Genomic DNA, 23,840 nt, shown 5'->3' on the forward strand with positions numbered 1-23,840 from the left:
TACCATGGTCGTAATAAAGACATTTCCTGAATGAAGGACTTCTGGACTAAGTGGGGTTTGTTGTTTGGGTCTCGGCTCCCTATTTCCAAGGACATACATACACATCCAAGGTGTGGCGACACCACCTCAGCACTTTCCACATTTCATGTTCAGCTGCATGAAGTCCCCCAGTGGCTTTATGAAACAACATGGAACCATAGAGAGATTTCCCTCTGTGCAGAAGACAGTTTACTGACAGTGTCCCAACAGGATATGATGAGTGAGGTTAGACGGACAGGTCTTTTATCCCTTCAAAACAGGAAGACCACACAATGCGATCTCCATAGCCTGCTTCCTCTGCTGACAGACCATGAAATCAGAGCACCACTTGCCACATCAAAGACACAAAATGTTAATTTTGTTTTGTTTAAAAAATAAATTTCAGTCCAAGATGAAGTTTTATAACCAAGCTATGAGTTTATAACCAAGCTATAAGTATATAACCAAGCAGCCCAAGATCGAGTTTATAACCAAGCTATGACCACTAGACACACTAGCAATGAGGCGTGTCGTATGTACTGTATTCAGATCAGCAAAAATTAAAGTGGATGGTTCATCAAAGATGACCTATGATATTGACCAGATTCCCAAGTGATCGCTCTAACACTATAATTCATGTCCTCCATGATTTGAGGGCAAGTGAGATCAGGTGGGACCATTATAGCCAACATGTGTGCCCAACATGCACAACTAAGTAGTTTTTCTCAAAGTTGCCTGAATGCGAAAGGCATCCACTTATTTCAGTACATTTGTAACAAACATTTTGCGAGACGTATATGTGATCAAGTAAGCCTGAGTCAATTTGACCATTCTCATAGACCGCCATATAAAAAAAAATGTTTTAAAAGGGTTTGTCTCACTTAACCTGACAGATTTGTGGATGGATGAAATCCTCTCGCTTCGCCTCTGTCAGTATCGGCCCGTCCCAAACGGGGAATGGGAGGTGGCATAAATACAAGACCGACAGACCTTACATCCAATAGAATCACGAGAATCATTTTTGGCCTCCTTGGCACAAGGCCAATGCGGATGTTCGATGGGCGGGTTCTGTTAAAGCAGGTTATTCTTCTGTTTTGGCCCCTTATTTCCACCTGGGTTCAGGGGGCAGAGAAAATAGATAGTTGTCAACTACAAGTTCTAGAAATGTTGAGTAGTTTAGGGAGCGCTGGTGGGAAGTCTGCCAAACCTTCGTTTGTTTCTTATGTGACGCCCGAGGTAAGTTATATATTTTTTTAATTAAATTGTGCTTTATTAGTGTACGCGATTATGCATGTTGGATGACATAGAGGGAGAGAGAGATAAAAAGCCTGTCTTTATTTGATACGGACTAGTTAGCAGTAATACTATCTGACTAACATGACTGGGGCGGGGTTGTGGGGACTGGAAAGCCGCTCGTAGCCCGCTAAACCTAGTTGAAGAAAAACAAGCATTGCCATCCGATATGACTGTTTTGTCCTGGAACACAGTTAGTCTCCGGAGAATAGTGTGTCTCGTCATGTTCTGAATGAATATAAAATATCGTGCTTTATTTCCCCCGGTAATATTTGGGCAGCAGACACCCTGGCAACTGTAACAGTGTTTGTTTTTGTGTGACGAGTCTTTTTACAGCCAGTTCAAGATACATTGTTAACTCCTGTTTCTCAGCCTTTAAAAAAAACAAACATTTATTTTACATTGAGTTTGTGTGACATTTCATCTGTCACATCTGCATGGAATAGTTAGTCAAACTAGAAAATATAGATGGTAAACATGCAATATAATGTTTCTATTTCTCTATCCGTAAAACACCATCTGAAATCATTGTAGATTGAGTTATTATCCGGTATGGGAATTCGTAATGACGATTGAGCACATTGTTGCCTACATCGTATCTGAAGTGTGGACATATGGGAACAGCACAACTTCCGTGGGAAGCCGTAGCAGAAAGTGCAGAAGCCAACATATTTTTTTTATAGGGCATTTAACATGGGCAAGATATATCTATTATATTCAAGAACGCAACACAGTGTAGGCTACAGAACAGCAGTCATTCAGCAATGAATGATTAGTCAAAATCCCATGAAAGAAACCGTAACATACTGTTATCCCACTGTCAGGAAGTCGTAGTTTTATGAACATCACATGACGGACCCAGTAGTCCATATTCGTGTGGCAAAGTAATGGCTGATGGGCTGCAGTTTGACTCCCAAACACTTATTAACCCAGCTACATAATAAACTTAGGTGGTAAGCAGAGCAGGCAAGTTCGGAGTCATGTGTGTCCTCCGAATGACGTCCTAGCTTATAGGAAGCTGACTTTTTAATGTAACGCTAACAGGAGAAACGTGGACATGCACAGGATTAAAGCAGTGGCTCTACAAGATTTAGTGAATGTTTGAACAGCTTCGGTGACACAGTATTTCCTGATAAGAAATCCCTGATGTTTTCATCGCTGTTTAGAGAGTAGTGGCTGCTCTTATCAAGCTCTCCAATGGGTTGTGTTTTATTTATTTTTATTTAACAAGGCAAGTCAGTTAAGAACAATTTCGTGTTTTCAATGACTGCCTAGGAACAGTGTGTTAAACTGCCTTGTTCAGGGGGCAGAACGACAGATTTGTACCAGGTCAGCTCGGGGATTCAATCCACCAACCTTTCGGTTACTAGTCCAATGCTCTACCCGCTAGGCTACGTGCTGGTTACTGGCCCAACACTCTAACCACTAGGCTACCTGCTGGTTACTGACCCAACACTCTAACCACTAGACTACCTGCTGGTTACTGACCCAACACTCTAACCACTAGACTCCCTGCTGGCCCAATGCTCTACCACTGGCTACGTGCTGGTTACTGGCCCAACACTCTAACCACTAGGCTACTACCTGCTGGTTACTGGCCCAACACTCTAACCACTAGGCTAACCACCAATGCTCTAACCACTAGACTACCTGCTGGTTACTGGCCCAACACTCTAACCACTAGGCTACCTGCTGGTTACTGGCCCAACACTCTAACCACTCTACGTGCTGGTTACTGGCCCAACACTCTAACCACTAGGCTACCTGCTGGTTACTGGTCCCAACCACTAGGCTACGTGCTGGTTAACCAACCACTAGGCTACCTGCTGGTTACTGGCCCAACACTCTAACCACTAGGCTACCTGCTGGTTACTGGCCCAACACTCTAACCACAAGGCTACCTGCTGGTTACTGGCTACCTGCTGGTTACTGGCCCAACTGGCCGAATGCTCTAACCACTAGGCTACCTGCTGGTTACTGTCCCAATGCTCTAACCACTAGGCTACCTGCTGGTTACTGCTGGTTACCCAACACTCTAACCACTAGGCTACCTGGCTACCTGCTGGTTACTGTCCCAATGCTCTAACCACTAGGCTACCTGCTGGTTACTGACCCAACGCTCTAACCACTAGGCTACCTGCTGGTTACTGGCCCAACACTCTAACCACTAGGCTACCTGCTGGTTACTGGCCCAACGCTCTAACCACTAGGCTACCTGCTGGTTACTGACCCAACGCTCTAACCACTAGGCTACCTGCTGGTTACTGTCCCAATGCTCTAACCACTAGGCTACCTGCTGGTTACTGGCCCAATGCTCTAACCACTAGGCTACCTGCTGGTTACTGACCCACGCTCTAACCACTAGGCTACCTGCTGGTTACTAGTCCAATGCTCTAACCACTAGGCTACCTGCTGGTTAACCACTGGCTACCAACCCAACGCTCTAACGACTAACCACTAGGCTACCTGCTGGTTACTGGCCCAACACTAACCACTAGGCTACCTGCTGGTTACTGGTCCAACACTCTAACCACTAGGCTACCTGCTGGTTACTGGCCCAATGCTCTAACCACGAGGCTACCTGCTGGTTACTGACCCAACGCTCTAACCACTAGGCTACCTGCTGGGTTACTGACCCAACGCTGGCTACTGGGCTGCCTGCTGGTTACTGACCCAACGCTCTAACCACTAGGCTACCTGCTGGTTACTGGCCCAATGCTCTAACCACTAGGCTACTGGGCTACCTGCTGGTTACTAGTCCAATGCTCTAACCACTAGGCTACCTGCTGGTTACTGACCCAATGCTCTTAACCACTAGGCTACCTGCTGGTTACTGACCCAACGCTCTAACGACTAGGCTACCTGCCCACTAGGCTACCTGCTGGTTACTGGCCCAACACTAACCACTAGGCTAACCAACACTCTAACCACTAGGCTACCTGCTGGTTACTGGGGCTGCCTGCTGGTTACTGACCCAACGCTCTAACCACTAGGCTACTGGGCTGCTTGCTGGTTACTGACCCAACGCTCTAACCACTAGGCTACTGGGCTGCCTGCTGGTTACTGACCCAACGCTCTAACCACTAGGCTACCTGCCGCCTCCTGTGTGAACTAGGCTACTGGGCTCCCTGCTGGTTACTGGCCCAACGCTCTAACCACTAGGCTACCTGCTGGTTACTGGCCCAATGCTCTAACCACTAGACTACCTGCTGGTTACTGACCCAACCCTCTAACCACTAGGCTTCCTGCTGGTTACTGACCCAACGCTCTAACCACTAGGCTACTGGGCTGCCTGCTGGTTACTGGCCCAACGCTCTAACCACTAGGCTACTGGGCTGCCTGCTGGTTACTGGCCCAATGCTCTAACCACTAGGCTACTGGGCTACCTGCTGGTTACTAGTCCAATGCTCTAACCACTAGGCTACCTGCTGGTTACTGACCCAATGCTCTTAACCACTAGGCTACCTGCTGGTTACTGACCCAACGCTCTAACGACTAGGCTACCTGCCGGTTACTGGCCCAACACTAACCACTAGGCTACCTGCTGGTTACTGGTCCAACACTCTAACCACTAGGCTACCTGCTGGTTACTGGCCCAATGCTCTAACCACGAGGCTACTGGGCTGCCTGCTGGTTACTGACCCAACGCTCTAACCACTAGGCTACTGGGCTGCCTGCTGGTTACTGACCCAACGCTCTAACCACTAGGCTACTGGGCTGCCTGCTGGTTACTGACCCAACGCTCTAACCACTAGGCTACCTGCCGCCTCCTGTGTGAACTAGGCTACTGGGCTCCCTGCTGGTTACTGGCCCAACGCTCTAACCACTAGGCTACTGGGCTGCCTGCTGGTTACTGGCCCAACGCTCTAACCACTAGGCTACTGGGCTGCCTGCTGGTTACTGGCCCAATGCTCTAACCACTAGGCTACTGGGCTGCCTGCTGGTTACTGACCCAACGCTCTAACCACTAGGCTACTGGGCTGCTTGCTGGTTACTGGCCCAACGCTCTAACCACTAGGCTACTGGGCTGCCTGCTGGTTACTGGCCCAATGCTCTAACCACTAGGCTACTGGGCTACCTGCTGGTTACTAGTCCAATGCTCTAACCACTAGGCTACCTGCTGGTTACTGACCCAATGCTCTTAACCACTAGGCTACCTGCTGGTTACTGACCCAACGCTCTAACGACTAGGCTACCTGCCCACTAGGCTACCTGCTGGTTACTGGCCCAACACTAACCACTAGGCTACCTGCTGGTTACTGGTCCAACACTCTAACCACTAGGCTACCTGCTGGTTACTGGCCCAATGCTCTAACCACGGGCTACTGGGCTGCCTGCTGGTTACTGACCCAACGCTCTAACCACTAGGCTACTGGGCTGCCTGCTGGTTACTGACCCAACGCTCTAACCACTAGGCTACTGGGCTGCCTGCTGGTTACTGACCCAACGCTCTAACCACTAGGCTACCTGCCGCCTCCTGTGTGAACTAGGCTACTGGGCTCCCTGCTGGTTACTGGCCCAATGCTCTAACCACTAGGCTACTGGGCTGCCTGCTGGTTACTGGCCCAACGCTCTAACCACTAGGCTACTGGGCTGCCTGCTGGTTACTAACCACAAGGCTACTGGGCTTCCTGCTGGTTACTGGCCCAATGCTCTAACCACTAGGCTACTGGGCTACCTGCTGGTTACTAGTCCAATGCTCTAACCACTAGGCTACCTGCTGGTTACTGACCCAATGCTCTTAACCACTAGGCTACCTGCTGGTTACTGACCCAACGCTCTAACGACTAGGCTACCTGCCCACTAGGCTACCTGCTGGTTACTGGCCCAACACTAACCACTAGGCTACCTGCTGGTTACTGGTCCAACACTCTAACCACTAGGCTACCTGCTGGTTACTGGCCCAATGCTCTAACCACGAGGCTACTGGGCTGCCTGCTGGTTACTGACCCAACGCTCTAACCACTAGGCTACTGGGCTGCCTGCTGGTTACTGACCCAACGCTCTAACCACTAGGCTACTGGGCTGCCTGCTGGTTACTGACCCAACGCTCTAACCACTAGGCTACCTGCCGCCTCCTGTGTGAACTAGGCTACTGGGCTCCCTGCTGGTTACTGGCCCAACGCTCTAACCACTAGGCTACTGGGCTGCCTGCTGGTTACTGGCCCAACGCTCTAACCACTACTACTGGGCTGCCTGCTGGTTACTGGCCCAATGCTCTAACCACTAGGCTACTGGGCTGCCTGCTGGTTACTGGCCCAACGCTCTAACCACTAGGCTACTGGGCTGCCTGCTACGCCAACTACCGTTTTGATTATGACGAAGAGCAGCCAGCAACATGATGGGGGTTCAAAGTTCAGACGAAGAGCTGATTTACACTCTCACACATCTTGATAACATGAGACAAAATGTTGTAATCAACTGTATATGTTTGTAGTGTTTATCTTCCAAGTCATCTATTGCCTTGATGTTATTGTTCCCTAATACTGCTTTCACATAGTATTTACTGGTGTTTTGGGCAATGTTAATTACACCACATTACCAAAAGTATGTGGACACCGGCTCGTCTCAACCTCTCATTCCAAAATCATGGGCATTACTATGAAGTTGGTCCCCCTCTGCTGCTATAACAGCCTCCACTCTTCTGGGAAGGCTTTCCACTAGATGTTGGAACATTGCTGCTATAACAGCCTCCACTCTTCTGGGAAGGCTTTCCACTAGATGTTGGAATATTGCTGCTATAACAGCCTCTACTCTTCTGGGAAGGCTTTCCACTAGATGTTGGAACATTGCTGCTATAACAGCCTCCTCTCTTCTGGGAAGGCTTTCCACTAGATGTTGGAACATTGCTGCTATAACAGCCTCCTCTCTTCTGGGAAGGCTTTCCTCTAGATGTTGGAACATTGCTGCTATAACAGCCTCCACTCTTCTGGGAAGGCTTTCCTCTAGATGTTGGAACATTGCTGCAGGGACTTGCTTCCATTCAGCCACAAGAGCATTAGTGAGGTCAGGCACTGATGTTGAGTGATTAGGCCTGGCTCACAGTCAGCATTCCAATTCATCCTAAAGGTGTTCAATGAGGTTGAGGTCAGGGCTCTGTGCAGGCCAGTCAAATTCTTCCACATCAATTTTCGACAAAAACTTTCTTTATGGACCTCGCTTTTTCATGGCTGCATTGTCATGCTGAAACAGGAAAGGGCCTTCCCCAAACAACTGTTGCCACAAAGTTGGAAGTGCAGAATCGTCTAGAATGTCATTGTATGCTGTAGTGTTGAGATTTCCTTTTACTGGTGCCTAGCCCAAACCGTGAAAAACAGCCCAAGACCATTATTCCGCTACGTTTGGTGGAAAGAAAGTTGTCAGAAAAACATGTTAACATGAAAGGGATGTAACTGAATATAGGGCTATTACTAATGGCACTCTGTTTTACTACAAAGAGGAGTAGCCTACTTTCTGGCCAGGCTCCAAGCTGAATAAGGGCCAGTATGTTGTAGGCTTGTTTGTTATCTCTGACTGAATATAGGGCTATATTTGACTCTCACATTAGCTAGGCCTAGCTGTGACTTTAGATACAAATGGGAGGGCTACAGTTACTAATACAGAAATAGTTGACTTCCTCTGTGAGGCCAGAAGTGTCAGATGTATGAGCAAACCAGTAGCCCATAGCTTTAAAAGGATCTATGGTGACAGCTTTAAAAGGATCCTTATCTATGGTCACTGCTTTACAGTGAGCCTTATCTATGGTCAGAAGCTAGCTAGAAGGCATGTCAAAACCAGACTTTCCCTGTTTGTTGTCAAGTGAAAATAACAAACATGCCATCACATTTATTCTTTCTCATTCTCCTGGTTAATTGTATACATTTAAAGGACATCCTTTTGAATGAGTGCTTTAGTTTGTTTTCTTATATTTGAACATTATTGAGGTAGTAAAGTGATATGAATGTTTTTGTCATTTCACACAGGAAATCAAGTCAGAGAAGGAACCCTCCAGAAAAGAGAAACACCCAGACTTGTTACCAGGTGCATCTGGAAAAGTTCCTCCTCTCTCCAGAACCTGGAGTTTCCTTCATGATTGAAACATTTGGCATCAAGTTGATTTGCTCAAAAAACTCATGTCGTCTGTCTCCTGTTGTCTGTCTTGTTGTCTCTGTCTCCTGTCGTCTGTGTCTTGTTGTCGTCTCTGTCTCCTGTCGTCTGTCTTGTTGTCGTCTCTGTCTCCTGTCGTCTGTCTTGTTGTCGTCTCTGTCTCCTGTCGTCTGTCTTGTTGTCGTCTCTGTCTCCTGTCGTGTCTGTCTCCTGTCGTCTCTCTCTGTCTCTGTCTCCTGTCGTCTGTCTTGTTGTCGTCTCGTTCTCCTGTCGTGTCTGTCTCCTGTCGTCTGTCTCTGTCTCCTGTCGTCTCTGTCCCTGTCTCCTGTCGTCTGTCTCTGTCCCATCTACAGGTGAGGTAGTGTTCTGCAGTGCCAGCACAGTGTTGAAATACACTCAGGATGACCTGTCACAGCGAGGCGTCTTTGGGGTGCTGCTCTGCACCAACTTCAGAGTGTCCTTTGTCAGCGACGAGGAGCCCACTGAGGAGATGGTGAGGACCGCCGTCACGTTGAATAACGTACCGTTTTGATAGGTCACTTCGTCATGGACCGATTTGGTGCGTCTCAATAGTATAGATTTTTTTAAAGCGGCTTCTCTGCCTCTTGTATCAATGGGTGTTGCTGAACTTGTTGTCGGCTTCTCCACGGTTCTTTAAAGACCAGTTCAGGGAGAGGATATCTCGTCAGACCTCGGAGATCCAGACGAATGGCTCTTCTCTTCCCTGTGGGCAGTTCCTCTGAACTAAAACATCAAGTAACTGATGCAAGCAGTGAAATTATATTTAAAGAAAAAAAATGAACTTATGGAACAACGGGAACTGTGAAGCAACACACACACACGCGATATGCACTATACACACACGCACACATGGATTTAGTACTGTATATATGTGGTAGTGGTGGAGTAGTGGCCTGAGGTCACACAGTCGTGAATATAATGTTTTAAATACATTTTTCTGGACACCCAGGAAGAGTAGCTGCTTCCTTGTCAGCAGGTAATGAGGATCTATAATAAAAATATAAAATACACACTCAGATGGTGATGAGGAACTACTCCGATGCGAGAAAGTAAGCACACACTTTCTTTATTACAGAAGCCATTTGAGGAACTGAGTACGTGACTCATGAGTAGTGTTGGTTTTGATTAGAGCTCAGACTTGCTGTTTATCCTTGGAAGTGTCTGAATGGAGAGATATATATATATATATATTCTAATAATGTCCTTCCTTACGTAGGGCCAGCTCTTCAAAAATAAACTCTACGGAGAAAATGACATCCCTCTTTCGTGTGTGGATAACATCTATGGAGGTGACGCTTACTGAAATATTGTTCTATCATTTTGTTTCATGTAGTTTTGAATATTTCATAGTTTTCTTCCAGCCTTCATTTTGTAATTCAGTGTTGACTAGTCATTTTAAAGTCTTGGAATGAATAGATTGGTAGAGGGGGGGGGGTTCGTTGCCTTTTTGAAAGAATATCACTGGTGTCTTGATGATTTTTGTGACTTCAGGTTCTGAAGACAAGAGGAAGCTGATAACAGGAGGCCTGGTGAAGAACAAGTATCCATCAAAGATGATCATCCACTGTAAAGACCTACGGGTGTTTCAGTTCTCTCTGTCCTTCTCTAAAGAGGAAGATGCCAAAAAGGTGCAGCTCCTGACTTATAAAAATCACCACAAATGTATTATATGTTGTTGGTTGGTTGATTTGTTTGATTGGAAACATACTTTGTCTTGTTAGATCTTCCAGGGGATTGTCCACCACTGTCTGGAGCCCAAGTCCCTGAGATGTCTCTTTGCCTTCTCCTACTGCGAGAACACCTCGTACCCAGGTAGCTATACTGTAGAGAACACCTCGTACCCAGGTAGCTATAGTTACTGTAGAGAACACCTCGTATCCAGGTAGCTATAGTTACTGTAGAGAACACCTCGTATCCAGGTAGCTATAGTTACTGTAGAGAACACCTCGTATCCAGGTAGCTATAGTTACTGTAGAGAACACCTCGTATCCAGGTAGCTATAGTTACTGTAGAGAACACCTCGTATCCAGGTAGCTATAGTTACCGTAGAGAACACCTCGTATCCAGGTAGCTATAGTTACTGTGGAGAACACCTCGTATCCAGGTAGCTATACTGTAGAGAACACCTCGTATCCAGGTAGCTATAGTTACTGTAGTGAACACCTCGTATCCAGGTAGCTATAGTTACTGTGGAGAACACCTCATATCCAGGTAGCTATACTGTAGAGAACACCTCGTATCCAGGTAGCTATAGTTACTGTAGTGAACACCTCGTATCCAGGTAGCTATAGTTACTGTGGAGAACACCTCGTATCCAGGTAGCTATACTGTAGAGAACACCTCGTATCCAGGTAGCTATAGTTCAGTTCTAGTTGTCTCTCAGTAATATTTCTGCATGTATTCTGTGAGCAGAAGGCTGAGGTAGTGAGAGAAGCCCCGAAGCAGCTTTCTGGAATGTGGGGGTGTTACCATGGTTACACATGATGTGTTCCAGCCCTAACAGGAAGTGTGTTGGAGGGCTCTTTACAAAGCTGTTGGTGAGATGAAGGATCCACGTAGTGGCCCACTGTAACATCCCCTCTCATCGTCAGGCAGGACTCCACAGGGTCTTTGTCTGTCCCGGCCAGCACTGGGGCCAGGAGATGTCTGCTGTGACATTCTTCAAAGCTCCTCTGTCAGGGTCTCTCCTCTCTCTTCCTTGTGGTCATGGACTGGTAACTTGCATTGACAGAGTATGACAAGCAGCATTGTTTAGTGTGGTGTTAAGCTGTCTCCTCTCACATTGTTTAGTGACTTGACAGTGTTATTTATACAGATCTCTAGCCTGCCTCTCTCTCGGTCTGGTATTTATACCTACTCTCATTGCTTGCCGACATGTTCAGATCAGCCTGCCTGCCCCAGACAGGGCTGACTCTGAGCCTGCATGCCCCAGACAGGGCTGGTATTTATACAGATCTACTAGCCTGCCTGCCCCAGACTGGGCTGGTATTTATACAGATCTACTAGCCTGCATGCCCCAGACAGGGCTGGTATTTATACAGATCTACTAGCCTGCCTGCCCCAGACAGGGCTGGTATTTACACAGAGATCTACTAGCCTGCATGCCCCAGACAGGGCTGGTATTTATACAGATCTACTAGCCTGCCTGCCCCAGACAGGGCTGGTATTTACACAGAGATCTACTAGCCTGCATGCCCCAGACAGGGCTGGTATTTACACAGATCTACTAGCCTGCATGCCCCAGACAGGGCTGGTATTAACACAGATCTACTAGCCTGCATGCCCCAGACAGAGCTGGTATTAACACAGATCTACTAGCCTGCATGCCCCAGACAGGGCTGGTATTAACACAGATCTACTAGCCTGCATGCCCCAGACAGAGCTGGTATTAACACAGATCTACTAGCCTGCATGCCCCAGACAGGGCTGGTATTACAGTTTTTGTTCAATTGCTAACAAGTGTCGGTCAACACTGAAGCCACTTTTTCAAAACTCTTCACACAGTCTGCATTACCAACAAGAATCTGAGGCCAAACGGTTCATCTCCCCTCCAAAACTCACTCAAACCACCAAAACACTTCATACATCTCAAAATAAGTTGGTTGGACCAGAACACTGGCAACAATTCTCACTCAGAAAGCATAACATTGTCCCTCGTAACACACCGACCTAAAAAACACTAACAAGGAGCATTAATAAATGATGAACTTTTCTCTTTGAAGTTTGTATGATTTTTCACGTAAATCAGTATTCCATTATAGAATAAGAAGTGTCTCCAGAAGTCTTCGGGGGGGAGAAGTGTCTCCACACCCCGGCAGTCTTCGGGGGGAAGTGTCTCCACACCCCGGCAGTCTTCGGGGGGAGGAAGTGTCTCCACACCCCGGCAGTCTTCGGGGGAGGAAGTGTCTCCACACCCTGGCAGTCTTCGGGGGGGGAGTGTCTTCGGGGGAAGTGTCTCCACACCCCGGCAGTCTTCCTCCACACCCCGGCAGTCTTCGGGGGGAAAGTGTCTCCACACCCCGGCAGTCTTCGGGGGGAAGTGTCTCCACACCCTGGCAGTCTTCGGGGGGGAAGTGTCTCCACACCCCGGCAGTCTTCGGGGGGAGGAAGTGTCTCCACACCCCGGCAGTCTTCGGGGGAGGAAGTGTCTCCACACCCCGGCAGTCTTCGGGGGGGGAAAGTGTCTCCACACCCTGGCAGTCTTCGGGGGAAGTGTCTTCGGGGGGGAAGTGTCTCCAGGCAGTCTTCGGGGGAAAGTGTCTCCACACCCCGGCAGTCTTCGGGGAAGTCATGGCAGTCCAGTGAGGACATCATGGCATCCAGTGAGGACATCTGGTCATGTGGATGGTGGTCATAAACCTTCCTCCTCCACGCAGAGAGAAGCTTCTCTATGGGGTTTAGGAAGGGGCAGTATGGAGGCAGGAATAGTACTGATATCCTGACATCTATGGGGTTTAGGAAGGGGCAGTATGGAGGCAGGAATAGTACTGATATCCTGACATCTATGGGGTTTAGGAAGGGGGAGTATGGAGGCAGGAATAGTACTGACATCCTGGGATGTACAGTAAACCAGTCTGTGACTGCAGCAGAGTGGTGGAATGCCACATTATCCCACACAACAACGAAGGTAGGGGGGAGTTTCTTGCCTCTCTCTCCTCTGCTGGCACAAGTTGATTATGCAGATTCATCCAGAGAAATTAACCTCTCTGTGTTATAGGGACCAATGAGTGGTTTGTGTAACAGCAAACCATCGTTGCACAGTGCTGCACACATTGTGATGTTAGCTCCTCTCTGGCCTGGGACATCCACGGTTGCTCTCTATCCAATCACATGTCTTCCCCTGCGGGCGTGTTTTTAACAAGTTGAATCCAGCTTATCTTTGTGGATGATGCGCTGTTCGCCTGGCTTCCATCTCCATTACTCTCTGAAATACAGTAAATCCATAGTTTTACAGTACTTTACATTATGCATAGCTGTGTATGTACCCTGTTTGGTTATTGAACAGACATCTTACCTGGACATGTTCACCGTTTCTCTTAAAGGGTACAACTGCTTCATCCTTGTTTCTCTAGAACTCTGGCAACTGTTGTTGTGCTGACCGTATTCACATTCCCAACAGTGATATTGTCTGCCAGCACTCTGTCCCGAACTTCCTGCAGTTTTATTGCATTGTTGCCAATTACCATGGCAACCATGGCAATTTCCTGCGCATCTGATAATATTCTGCCTCCTTCCTGTGGAAGGCAACCTTTTGGATCCTACTGAAAAACACAAAACAAATCAATATATTTCAAAATGTCAGAACATGTCAAAATGTGAACACACTGTTATTGTACTGTAATATGTAGTTCAATTCTCATTGGAAGGAAGCACATCTCAACATGCAGTTCAATTCTCATTGGAAGGAAGCACATCTCAACATGCAGTTCAATTCTCATTGGAAGGAAGCACATCTCGCCTGTTGTTTTGCCGGAAAACTGTGGAACGCTGGTTGGTTGCACCTTTAAACCGGCCTCTCAGAGACACCATGGTTTACAATGGTCAGTAATTATGTCCCTCGTCTCATCAGAGACCACTTCTCTTGGTCTTCGTCTCCTTTCTCAGCCACTCTTCTACCCCACCAACCTGTCTCCCTCTCCCTGCCTCTCTTCTTCCCCCACCAACCTGTCCCTCTCCCTGCCTCTCTTCTTTCCCCACCAACCTGTCTCCCTTGATTCTTGTTTCCAAACTAAATCATTCCCGAAGCCGTCCTCTTTTTGTCTGTTTGGTAACGAGACTAAAAACATTGACTCGTGGGTCGGCTTTCAGATGTGTTTGGAATGATTAAATATCCTGCTGATATTTTCTATAGGTTTCAGTCTGGTTCCTGCAGAAATACACGACATTTGCCATCATTCTGTGTTGAATGTGTTTTTAACCATTTTGGAAACGGTGTGTTAGCATTTGAAAACATGTGCTGCAAATATATAGTTTTACAGGTGGCGGAGTATGAATGAGAACAGAGTTGATGGATTTTGGAGAATGTGGTCATTGAATGCATTTTGTGTGAAAGCAATGAAAAATGATTTGCAGTTTGGTCCACATACACTTCTGTTTTTTTATTCTCTAACTCTGAGATCTGCTCGCCTGCATGCCAGAGCTCTGTTTATGCTGTCTTACCACTGTCATTATCACCAACCCGTTACAGAATGTCTATGCACAAGGCCTCCCGAGTGGCACAGTGGCCTAAGGCATCGCAGTGCTAGAGGCGTCACTACAGACCCTGGCTGTGATCGGGAGTCCCATAGGGCGGCACACAATTGGCATCGTCCGGGTTTGGCCGAGGGGGGGGGGGCTTTTACTTAACTCAACGTTCTCTAACCCGGCTAGCTTCCGTGGTTAAGCGGGGCTGGTGTTAAGAATCGCGGATTGGCGTTTCAGAGGATGCATGATTCAACCTTCGCCTCCCGAGCCTGTTGGGGAGTTGCAGCGATGAGACAATAAAAAAATAAACGTCAATCTAGAATGTTGACCGGAAACCATGACGATGACTAATACAGATGTAGTCTCAGATCTCGGATGTGTAGGATCTGTAGAGAGCCATTGTAAGTAACACTGACCTTTGCATCCAGAGATGCAGAGAAGTGCAGATTACATAGATAGAAATGCAGCGTGGTGACTGACCTGTTCACACAGTGAAGGAGGGGAGAGAGACATTGAAAATGACAGTACCTTGTGTTTTCCAGAGGCGCAGAGGAAAAAGCAGACTGTGATGTTTGACTCCGTGGAGGACTGGACTCAAGACATGAAGAGAACTAAAGGAAACTGTAGAGTGGTGTCGGAGAACAGCAACTTCGAGCTCTCTCCAAAGTACGGACATTTTTAAATTTATTTCTTAAACATCTGACCAATGCCGTAGGAAATATAACTGCTGTTACATGCTATTTAAATCTCAAGACGTTGTATCCTGATCAACATGCTGTTGGTTGAAGTCGTTCTCTTGGATTCCTCTATTTCCTGTTGTATCATGTTATGAGTAAACCAAAACGTCTATTTCCTGTTGTATCATGTTATGAGTAAACCAAAACGTCTATTTCCTGTTGTATCATGTTATGAGTAAACCAAAACGTCTATTTCCTGTTGTATCATGTTATGAGTAAACCAAAACGTCTATTTCCTGTTGTATCATGTTATGAGTAAACCAAAACGTCTATTTCCTGCAGGTTGCCTCAGTATTTTATAGTCCCAAAAAACGTCTCGGACGAAGACTTGACTAAGTACCAGGGAAAGGGATTACCGGTATGTGTCGGGTTTTATTTAAGTCGTTTTGTGTCTGGTACTTGATTTATATTGAATGTATCACATTTTAATTATATGACTGTAACTCTTCACGTGCTGTATTGGGGTCAATATACAAATAAATGAATGTATTTGATCATGTCTGTTTTCAGATGTGGTGCTGGTCTCATCATAGCGGCTGTGCCTTGTTTAAAACCGCCTCTATACCCCTGGTACAAGAGGACAACGTCCCACAAACCTACATGGAGAAGTAAAAGACATCCTGATTGGTTACATCGTATTGAGTATCGTCTGTGTTTTTAATAGTGATGAATACTTATGTATGTATTGATTTTGATAAGTTGTGATTTTATAACTTTTTTCCAGTCCTACCCTTTAAATGTTTATATATATTTTTTTTTAATGTTTATGAAATGTACCGACTGTTGTGTAACACTGTGAGGTGTGTTGCAGAATGTTGACGGCAGTGGCTCACAACCACCTGTACTCCGTAAAGACAGAAGACCTGTCCGACACACTGCCCACCGTTCAGGACATCCTGTTGTCTTACAACAAATTCAAACAGTTCTTCCTCATCGACAATACAACAGAGTTCTGGATGTCCGATATGAAATGGTTCTCCTCACTGGACAACTGTGGATGGCTGGACATCATCAGGTGAGATTTGAAAACCAAACTACTGTTTTTTATAATGTTTATTAGGTACACCAAGCCGTTCGCTCCTCCAGACAGTGAGCCAGGTGGTTTGCTCTATAAAACAGGCCTCGCTACTGTTCGGTTGAACGTAAAACTAGTGACCTAAGAGACTTTGCGGTATGATCGTCGGTGCCAGGCGAGCCGGATTCAGTATCTCAGAAACGGCCGGCCTCCTGGTTCTTTCAACGCACCACAGTGTCTAGGGTTTACGGAGAATAGTGTGACAAGCAAAACATCCAGTCAGCGACAGTCCTGTGGGTGAAAACAGCTCGTTGATGAGAGAAGTCGAAGGAGAATGGGAAGCTGCGTGCAACCTAACAGGCAGGCCACAACTGCAGTACAACAGTGGTGTGCAGAACAGCATCCCCGAATGCACAACTTGTCACTGATTGGCTATTGCAGCAGACGACCACCCTGGGGTTCCTCTCCTATCAGCTAAAAACATGAAGAAACTGCTCCTGTGGACACGACATCATCAACACTGGACAATTGAAGAGTGGGGACGAATCCCGGTTCCTGTTGCATCATTCTGATGGCTGAGTCAGGATTTGGCGTGCATGGACCCATCCTGCCTGGTGTCACCGGTACCGGCTGGTGGCAGTGGTGTACCCGTGTGGGGAATGTTTTCCTTGATAAAGTTAGGTCCCTAGATGCCAATCGAGAAATGTTTTTGAATGCCATACCTTGTAGAATCCATACTCCTGAAGAATTCAGGCTGTTCTGGACACAGGGGAGGGAGGGGTCTGACTCAATACTAGATGGGTGTGCCAAATCAAATGGCCACTGAATATTTGACAAGTGTTACCAATGTATTTGTTTAGGATCATGTCTCACGCGGAGAGCCAATGTCTTGTGTGTTGCAGACAGTGTCTCCAGAAGGCCGTGGAGGTAGTTGAGAGCCTGGAAAAGGAAAACACCAATGTTCTCATTATGGGTAAGGACCATTTGAGGAAGGTTGTATTTTATTTGACAAGGAGTTTGGCCAAACAGATCCTGTGTCCTGACATTTTGTTTGATATATTTTTATCTGCTTGTCCCACAATGATACTCAGGAGAGGATGTTGCTGAGTTGACTATCCTCCTGGTTCTATAAAAACAATCAAATGAATTGAAGGTAGACTCCGCTAAATGACATTGCCACGAGCAGCTCCGGTGATATTGAGATGAGCGAGATTCAAGACATTGGCTCTCAGTCACACAGAGTATCTGCTGTTTACAGTGTGGTACCCAGGGTACCAAAACAACAGAGAAGTTGACCCTCGCGCTTCAATGCTCTTAGTCGTTGAAGAAATTGACCCACTATGCTGTTGTACTTTCTGTGTCTACGTCATGTCGCTGAGTCTACCGTTAAATATGTGTTTGTTGCAGAGGAGGCTGGTTAGGACCTGTACTGGGTCCTACCTCTATATGGTATAATATCAGAGGAGGCTGGTTAGGACCTGTACTGGGTCCTACCTCTATATGGTATAATATCAGAGGAGGCTGGTTAGGACCTGTACTGGGTCCTACCTCTATATGGTATAATATCAGAGGAGGCTGGTTAGGACCTGTACTGGGTCCTACCTCTATATTGTATAATATCAGAGGAGGCTGGTTAGGACCTGTACTGGGTCCTACCTCTATATTGTATAATATCAGAGGAGGCTGGTTAGGACCTGTACTGGGTCCTACCTCTATATTGTATAATATCAGAGGAGGCTGGTTAGGACCTGTACTGGGTGTTAGATTGTGTTGTATTTTTCCAGAGGAGGGCGGCTCAGACCTGTGCTGTGTGGTCTCCAGCCTGGTCCAGTTGATGTTGGACCCCTATTACAGAACTCTTCTGGGCTTCCAGAGTCTGGTGCAGAAGGAGTGGGTAGCAGGAGGACATGCTTTCCTGGATCGCTCCAACCATCTACACCTCAAGGACAAGGTGGAGGTAGGATCATCCGGGTGTCCTGTTTTTGTTTGTTCTGTTGTCTGACAATTAAACTAGCCATCAAAACCTTGATTCTTCCGCCTCCCTATCAGAGCTAATTGGAGTAAAGGCTCAAGTCCCTCCCCTTGACATCCTCCTCCAATGAGCTTTGAGAAGGAGAGGATTTTTTAAGAATCAAGGACTGTAGGGGAATCAAGGATTTGAGACCAGCGGTATGTTTAAAAAAAACAAACACACATCTGTGGTGTATAGGTGACGTGTGTCCCTCTGTCCGTCCTCTCAGAGCCAGTCTCCAGTGTTCCTGCTGTTCCTGGAGTGTGTGTGGCAGCTACAGCAGCAGCATGGTCCGGCCTTCCAGTTCTCAGAGACCTACCTGACCGTGCTATCTGACAGCGTCCATGTTCCGGTCTTCACCACCTTTCTCTTTAACAATGACGGCCACAGAGACAGCTTACTCAGGGTAAAGACACATGCAGGCAGGCACACTCATTACCAATACAGCAGCTTACTCGGGGTAAAGACACAAGCAGGCAGGCAGGTAGTGTAGATGACTAGACACCAGACCCTGTCTCTTCCAGCTGTTACCCTGTAGTGTAGATGACTAGACACCAGACCCTGTCTCTTCCAGCTGTTACCCTGTAGTGTAGATGACTAGACACCAGACCCTGTCTCTTCCAGCTGTTACCCTGTAGTGTAGATGACTAGACACCAGACCCTGTCTTTTCCAGCTGTTACCCTGTAGTGTAGATGACTAGACACCAGACCCTGTCTCTTCCAGCTGTTACCCTGTAGTGTAGATGACTAGACACCAGACCCTGTCTCTTCCAGCTGTTACCCTGTAGTGTAGATGACTAGACACCAGACCCTGTCTCTTCCAGCTGTTACCCTGTAGTGTAGATGACTAGACACCAGACCCTGTCTCTTCCAGCTGTTACCCTGTAGTGTAGATGACTAGACACCAGACCCCGTCTCTTCCAGCTGTTACCCTGTAGTGTAGATGACTAGACACCAGACCCCGTCTCTTCCAGCTGTTACCCTGTAGTGTAGATGACTAGGCACCAGACCCTGTCTCTTCCAGCTGTTACCCTGTAGTGTAGATGACTAGGCACCAGACCCTGTCTCTTCCAGCTGTTACCCTGTAGTGTAGATGACTAGACACCAGACCCTGTCTCTTCCAGCTGTGTTGTACCAGAACGTCCATGGGCCAGTGGAGGCTGGTGTCACTTTAAATCAGAGGACGAGCTCATTGTAACATCTGGAATTGAATTAATGGAACAGTGACCGCCGTTCCATTACCGCGCCGTTCCATTACCGCGCCGTTCCATTACCGCGCCGTTCCATTACCGCGCCGTTCCATTACCGCGCCGTTCCATTACCGCGCCGTTCCATTACCGCGCCGTTCCATTACCGCGCCGTTCCATTACCATTACCGTGCCGTTCCATTACCGCTACCGTTCCGTTACCGTGCCGTTCCGTTCCCGTTACCGTTACCGTTCCATTACCGTGCCGTACCGTTACCATTACCGTGCCGCACGTTACCGTTCGTTCCATTACCATTACCGTTCCATTACCGTGCCGTTCCATTACCGTTACCATTACTGTGCCGTTCCGTTACCGCGCCCGTTCCGTTACCGCACCGTTCCATTACCGCGCCGTTCCGTTACCGTTCCGTTACCGTGCCGTTACCGTGCCGTTCCATTACCGCGCCGTTCCATTACCATTACTGCGCCGTTCCATTACCGTTACCATTCCATTACCGTGCCATTCCATTACTGTTCCGTTCCATTACCGCGCCGGTCCATTACCATGCTGTTAGTGAGCCCGTCCTCCCTCCACCAGTCTCCACTTCTTCTGTGTACAGTAGGGTAAACAGCCTGTACCATATACAGTATGCCCACATACACCCAGCCTGACTGTTTGCTTGTCTTGGCAGGCCGAGTCGCCCCACACACAAAGAAGCCCATTGAACTGCCCTACAGTGTGGGACTGGTCGGTGCAGTTTGACTGCAAGGCACAGGATCTCTTCACTAACCCTTTGTATACCGAGAAGCCCAAGCAGGACACGTCTGTGAGGAAATCATACAGGCCCAGGGTACTCTCTCTTTCTGTCTGTGTCTCGCTCTCTCTCTGTCTGTGTCTCGCTCTCTCTCTGTCTGTGTCTCGCTCTCTCTCTGTCTGTGTCTCGCTCTCTCTCTGTCTGTGTCTCGCTCTCTCTCTGTCTGTGTCTCGCTCTCTCTCTGTCTGTGTCTCGCTCTCTCTCTGTCTGTGTCTCGCTCTCTCTCTGTCTGTGTCTCGCTCTCTCTCTGTCTGTGTCTCGCTCTCTCTCTGTCTGTGTCTCGCTCTCTCTCTGTCTGTGTCTCGCTCTCTCTCTGTCTGTGTCTCGCTCTCTCTCTGTCTGTGTCTCGCTCTCTCTCTGTCTGTGTCTCGCTCTCTCTCTGTCTGTGTCTCGCTCTCTCTGTGTCTCGCTCTCGCTCTCTGTGTCTCGCTCTCTCTCTCTGTGTCTCGCTCTCTCTCTGTCTGTGTCTCGCTCTCTCTCTGTCTGTGTCTCGCTCTCTCTCTGTCTGTGTCTCGCTCTCTCTCTGTCTGTGTCTCGCTCTCTCTCTGTCTGTGTCTCGCTCTCTCTCTGTCTGTGTCTCGCTCTCTGTGTCTCGCTCTCGCTCTCTGTGTCTCGCTCTCGCTCTCTGTGTCTCGCTCTCGCTCTCTGTGTCTCGCTCTCGCTCTCTGTGTCTCGCTCTCGCTCTCTGTGTCTCGCTCTCGCTCTCTGTGTCTCGCTCTCGCTCTGTCTGTGTCTCGCTCTCTGTGTCTCGCTCTCGCTCTCTGTGTCTCGCTCTCTGTGTCTCGCTCGCTCTCTGTCTGTGTCTCGCTCTCGCTCTGTCTGTGTCTCGCTCTCGCTCTGTCTGTGTCTCGCTCTCGCTCTCGCTCTCGCTCTCGCTCTCGCTCTGTCTCGCTCTCGCTCTGTCTCGCTCTGTCTCGCTCTCGCTCTATCTGTGTCTCGCTCTGTCTGTGTCTCGCTCTCTCTCTGTCTGTGTCGCTCTCTCTCGGTCTCACACTTCATTCAACTGTAATAGTCAGTTTACTATATTCCAACATTATGCTGATCAAAATGTCTCTAATGTTCTTCTATATCTGCCTTCCAGCACCTGCGTCAGCTGTCCCTGCCAAGCTCCGCCTTCAAGACTCCCCCTAAGAAGGGCTTCTTTAAAGACGAGGCGGACAACCTGAAGAAAATCCTCGGTGTAAAGAGGCTCAGTCGCTGGATGCTGTCTCCTTCCTCAGATTCCCCTCAGACTTCGTCTTCAGTCAGGGAGTTCTACGAGGCGTGGCAGACTAAACCATTGGACTACCATGGTCTGCTGCTGCCCTGCCTGGATGGTCCCTCCATACGCGTCTGGATGCAGAGGTACCTGTCCGTAGAGATGGACATCCCCCTAAAAAGATACTTTTCCTTTTGAAAACGGCCTAATTTGCATTGATATGAGTCAAACATTTTTTTTATTTTAGTGTCAAAAATTGACCTCAACGTGTAAATAGGATCATTTTGGTCATAAAGTCCAAAAACTGAGATTTGCAATATGATATGAAAACATTATGTTGAAATGAAGCGTACGGTAAAAGTTTTTGTTGGGTTTGTTTCAATCCTGCCCACAGCTGGCAGTACCCAAGTAATCATCAATTTAGAGCGCAGCTGATTGTTCAATTTGCTTTGACATTCAATATCCCTATCGGGCTGGTTATGGACCATCAATAAATTACACAATGTACATGGGACAATATTTTAAAAGGTCAATAGCAAAAAGAAGAAAGAAAAGTGAATAATATAAATTGTTAAAAATACAAATCTAAATATTGAAAGCATTTAATTAGACAACTAAAAGATGTGCAGATTGGACATATTGTCTCATTTACGTTAATTTAATTTATTAACGGTCCATAACTCTTCCTGGAGATCGGCTATCCAAAGTCAAACTAATTTTTCCATGGTCGCACACCAGCCTGCTGAAGCTAATTGGTGAAATGATTTGGTTAACCACCTATGAACACACACGACCCACATCAACCCCCCCCAAAAACCAACTCATGTTTACGTTTGAATTCAGTCATGGCCGCAATCATTTCTTAACGAACGAAATCTAAGACGAAATCAGGAAGTGCAGCGTTTTAACCTTTATTCCACCAGGAAAAGACCCTTGAACTTATAAACCTATTTTGTGACATACTTGTTATATCTACAAATGAATTGTTTTATATAATAATAATATACCATATTTGACTGTAGTTGATAGGTTTCTAGAATGAAAAATTCCCTGACCAAGATGGCTGCGATTTGAGTCACATTACTGGGATGTCCAATCACTATTCTAGTGTTCTGTCTTTCTATGAAAGGTACCTGCGCTGGATCCACGACGTCCAGATCCTAGGAGGGGGTCCAGTGGCCATGCTGAGTAAAGTCTCTGAGATACTGGGGGAGGTTCAGGAGCTGCAGAGACAGCTCGATCGCCACGGCTGCACTTTAACCTCCAACCATAAGGGGGCGAGGCCAAGGGCCAAGACAGCGGCGGCGGTGATCGCAGCCAGGTCTTCGGTGAGGCTGTCGTCGTCGTTCCCCTTCGTGACGTCGAGGAACTGGGCGTTCAAACCGGCCATACCGACCAGCCTGCTTCAGAGTCTCATGGTGACCGGGATGCCAGGAAACCTGGCCGATAGAGAGGATGATGGTGGCCCGGAGTCTCTGGTCTAGGATACACACAGTCCCCCTGTCTATCACAAACCCAATGGGGAGGTGGGTTTGGTTGGAGGCCTGTTACTGTACACTGTACACCGGGACCTAAAGTGTTGGACCTGTCGTGGTGCTCACTGCTCAAAGCCATCGTTGACAGGACCATCATGTTCCTGCTTTAGACAGAGAAGACCAAAGCTATATATCCTAATACCATTTGTGCACTACTGTGGTGAGCAACATTTTTTTTTAACCTGTTGCTTACAAACAAAACTGTGACTGAGTATGTCCCGTCTCTTGCTTAAAGGAAATGGCATCTTTAAAGAATTCCTAGCTGTCCATAGTTGACTACTGTCCTGTTAAGAACCATAGAGCTGTCCGGTCTAAAACACATAACTACTGTAAAGCACTGAATAATGAATTACCATTTGTATGCCCTTTTTTAATTAAATAAAAAATGCTAGTCTCTCGATGGAATGCCAGAGGTTGCTTAATGGTTTAGAAGCCGATTTCAAGCCAAAATCACATGATTCTATGCCATAAGTGTACAGTATGTGTTAACCAATGATGCCAGCTGTATGTTTTATACTGCAAAAAGGAAGCTTATTTTTGCTTTACCTTACAACTTCTATACTGTTTTATTCCTAATCTCTGTGGAATGGAATCCAAAGCCAATATCGTACTGTACTTTTAACTGGCTGTAATGTGATGGTAGTAAGAATCAGGAAATGAGGAGGCGGGGAAAAGAGTAGGGAAAGGAGGCGGGGAAAAGAGTAGGGAAAGGAGGCGGGGAAAAGAGTAGGGAAAGGAGGC

General features: G+C 47.3%; 1 protein-coding gene across 1 annotated transcript; it reads left to right on the plus strand.

The window, feature by feature from the left end:
• The first annotated feature begins 1,073 nt into the window (after nucleotides 1-1,073).
• mtmr12 (myotubularin related protein 12) lies at nucleotides 1,074-23,499 on the plus strand. Its single transcript, XM_042320221.1, has 16 exons — nucleotides 1,074-1,254; nucleotides 8,274-8,331; nucleotides 8,751-8,890; nucleotides 9,635-9,707; nucleotides 9,910-10,046; nucleotides 10,140-10,230; nucleotides 15,144-15,267; nucleotides 15,621-15,696; nucleotides 15,849-15,946; nucleotides 16,150-16,353; nucleotides 17,256-17,326; nucleotides 18,138-18,310; nucleotides 18,594-18,770; nucleotides 20,244-20,402; nucleotides 21,448-21,710; nucleotides 22,694-23,499. Exons 1-16 carry the CDS (start codon nucleotides 1,183-1,185, stop codon nucleotides 23,046-23,048), a joined length of 2,271 nt encoding a protein of 756 aa, XP_042176155.1. The 5' UTR covers nucleotides 1,074-1,182; the 3' UTR covers nucleotides 23,049-23,499.
• Nucleotides 23,500-23,840: the final 341 nt, after the last annotated feature.

The sequence above is a fragment of the Oncorhynchus tshawytscha genome, linkage group LG04, assembly GCF_018296145.1.
Source record: "Oncorhynchus tshawytscha isolate Ot180627B linkage group LG04, Otsh_v2.0, whole genome shotgun sequence".
Classification (NCBI taxonomy): domain Eukaryota; kingdom Metazoa; phylum Chordata; class Actinopteri; order Salmoniformes; family Salmonidae; genus Oncorhynchus; species Oncorhynchus tshawytscha.

Coding starts and splice junctions, on each gene's coding strand:
- mtmr12 (XM_042320221.1), top strand. CDS start 1,183: ATGTTGAGTAGTTTAGGGAGCGCTGGTGGGAAGTCTGCCAAACCTTCG. Junction 8,891..9,634: donor AGGAGCCCACTGAGGAGATG/GTGAGGACCGCC, acceptor TTCCTTACGTAG/GGCCAGCTCTTCAAAAATAA. Junction 21,711..22,693: donor ATACGCGTCTGGATGCAGAG/GTACCTGTCCGT, acceptor TTTCTATGAAAG/GTACCTGCGCTGGATCCACG.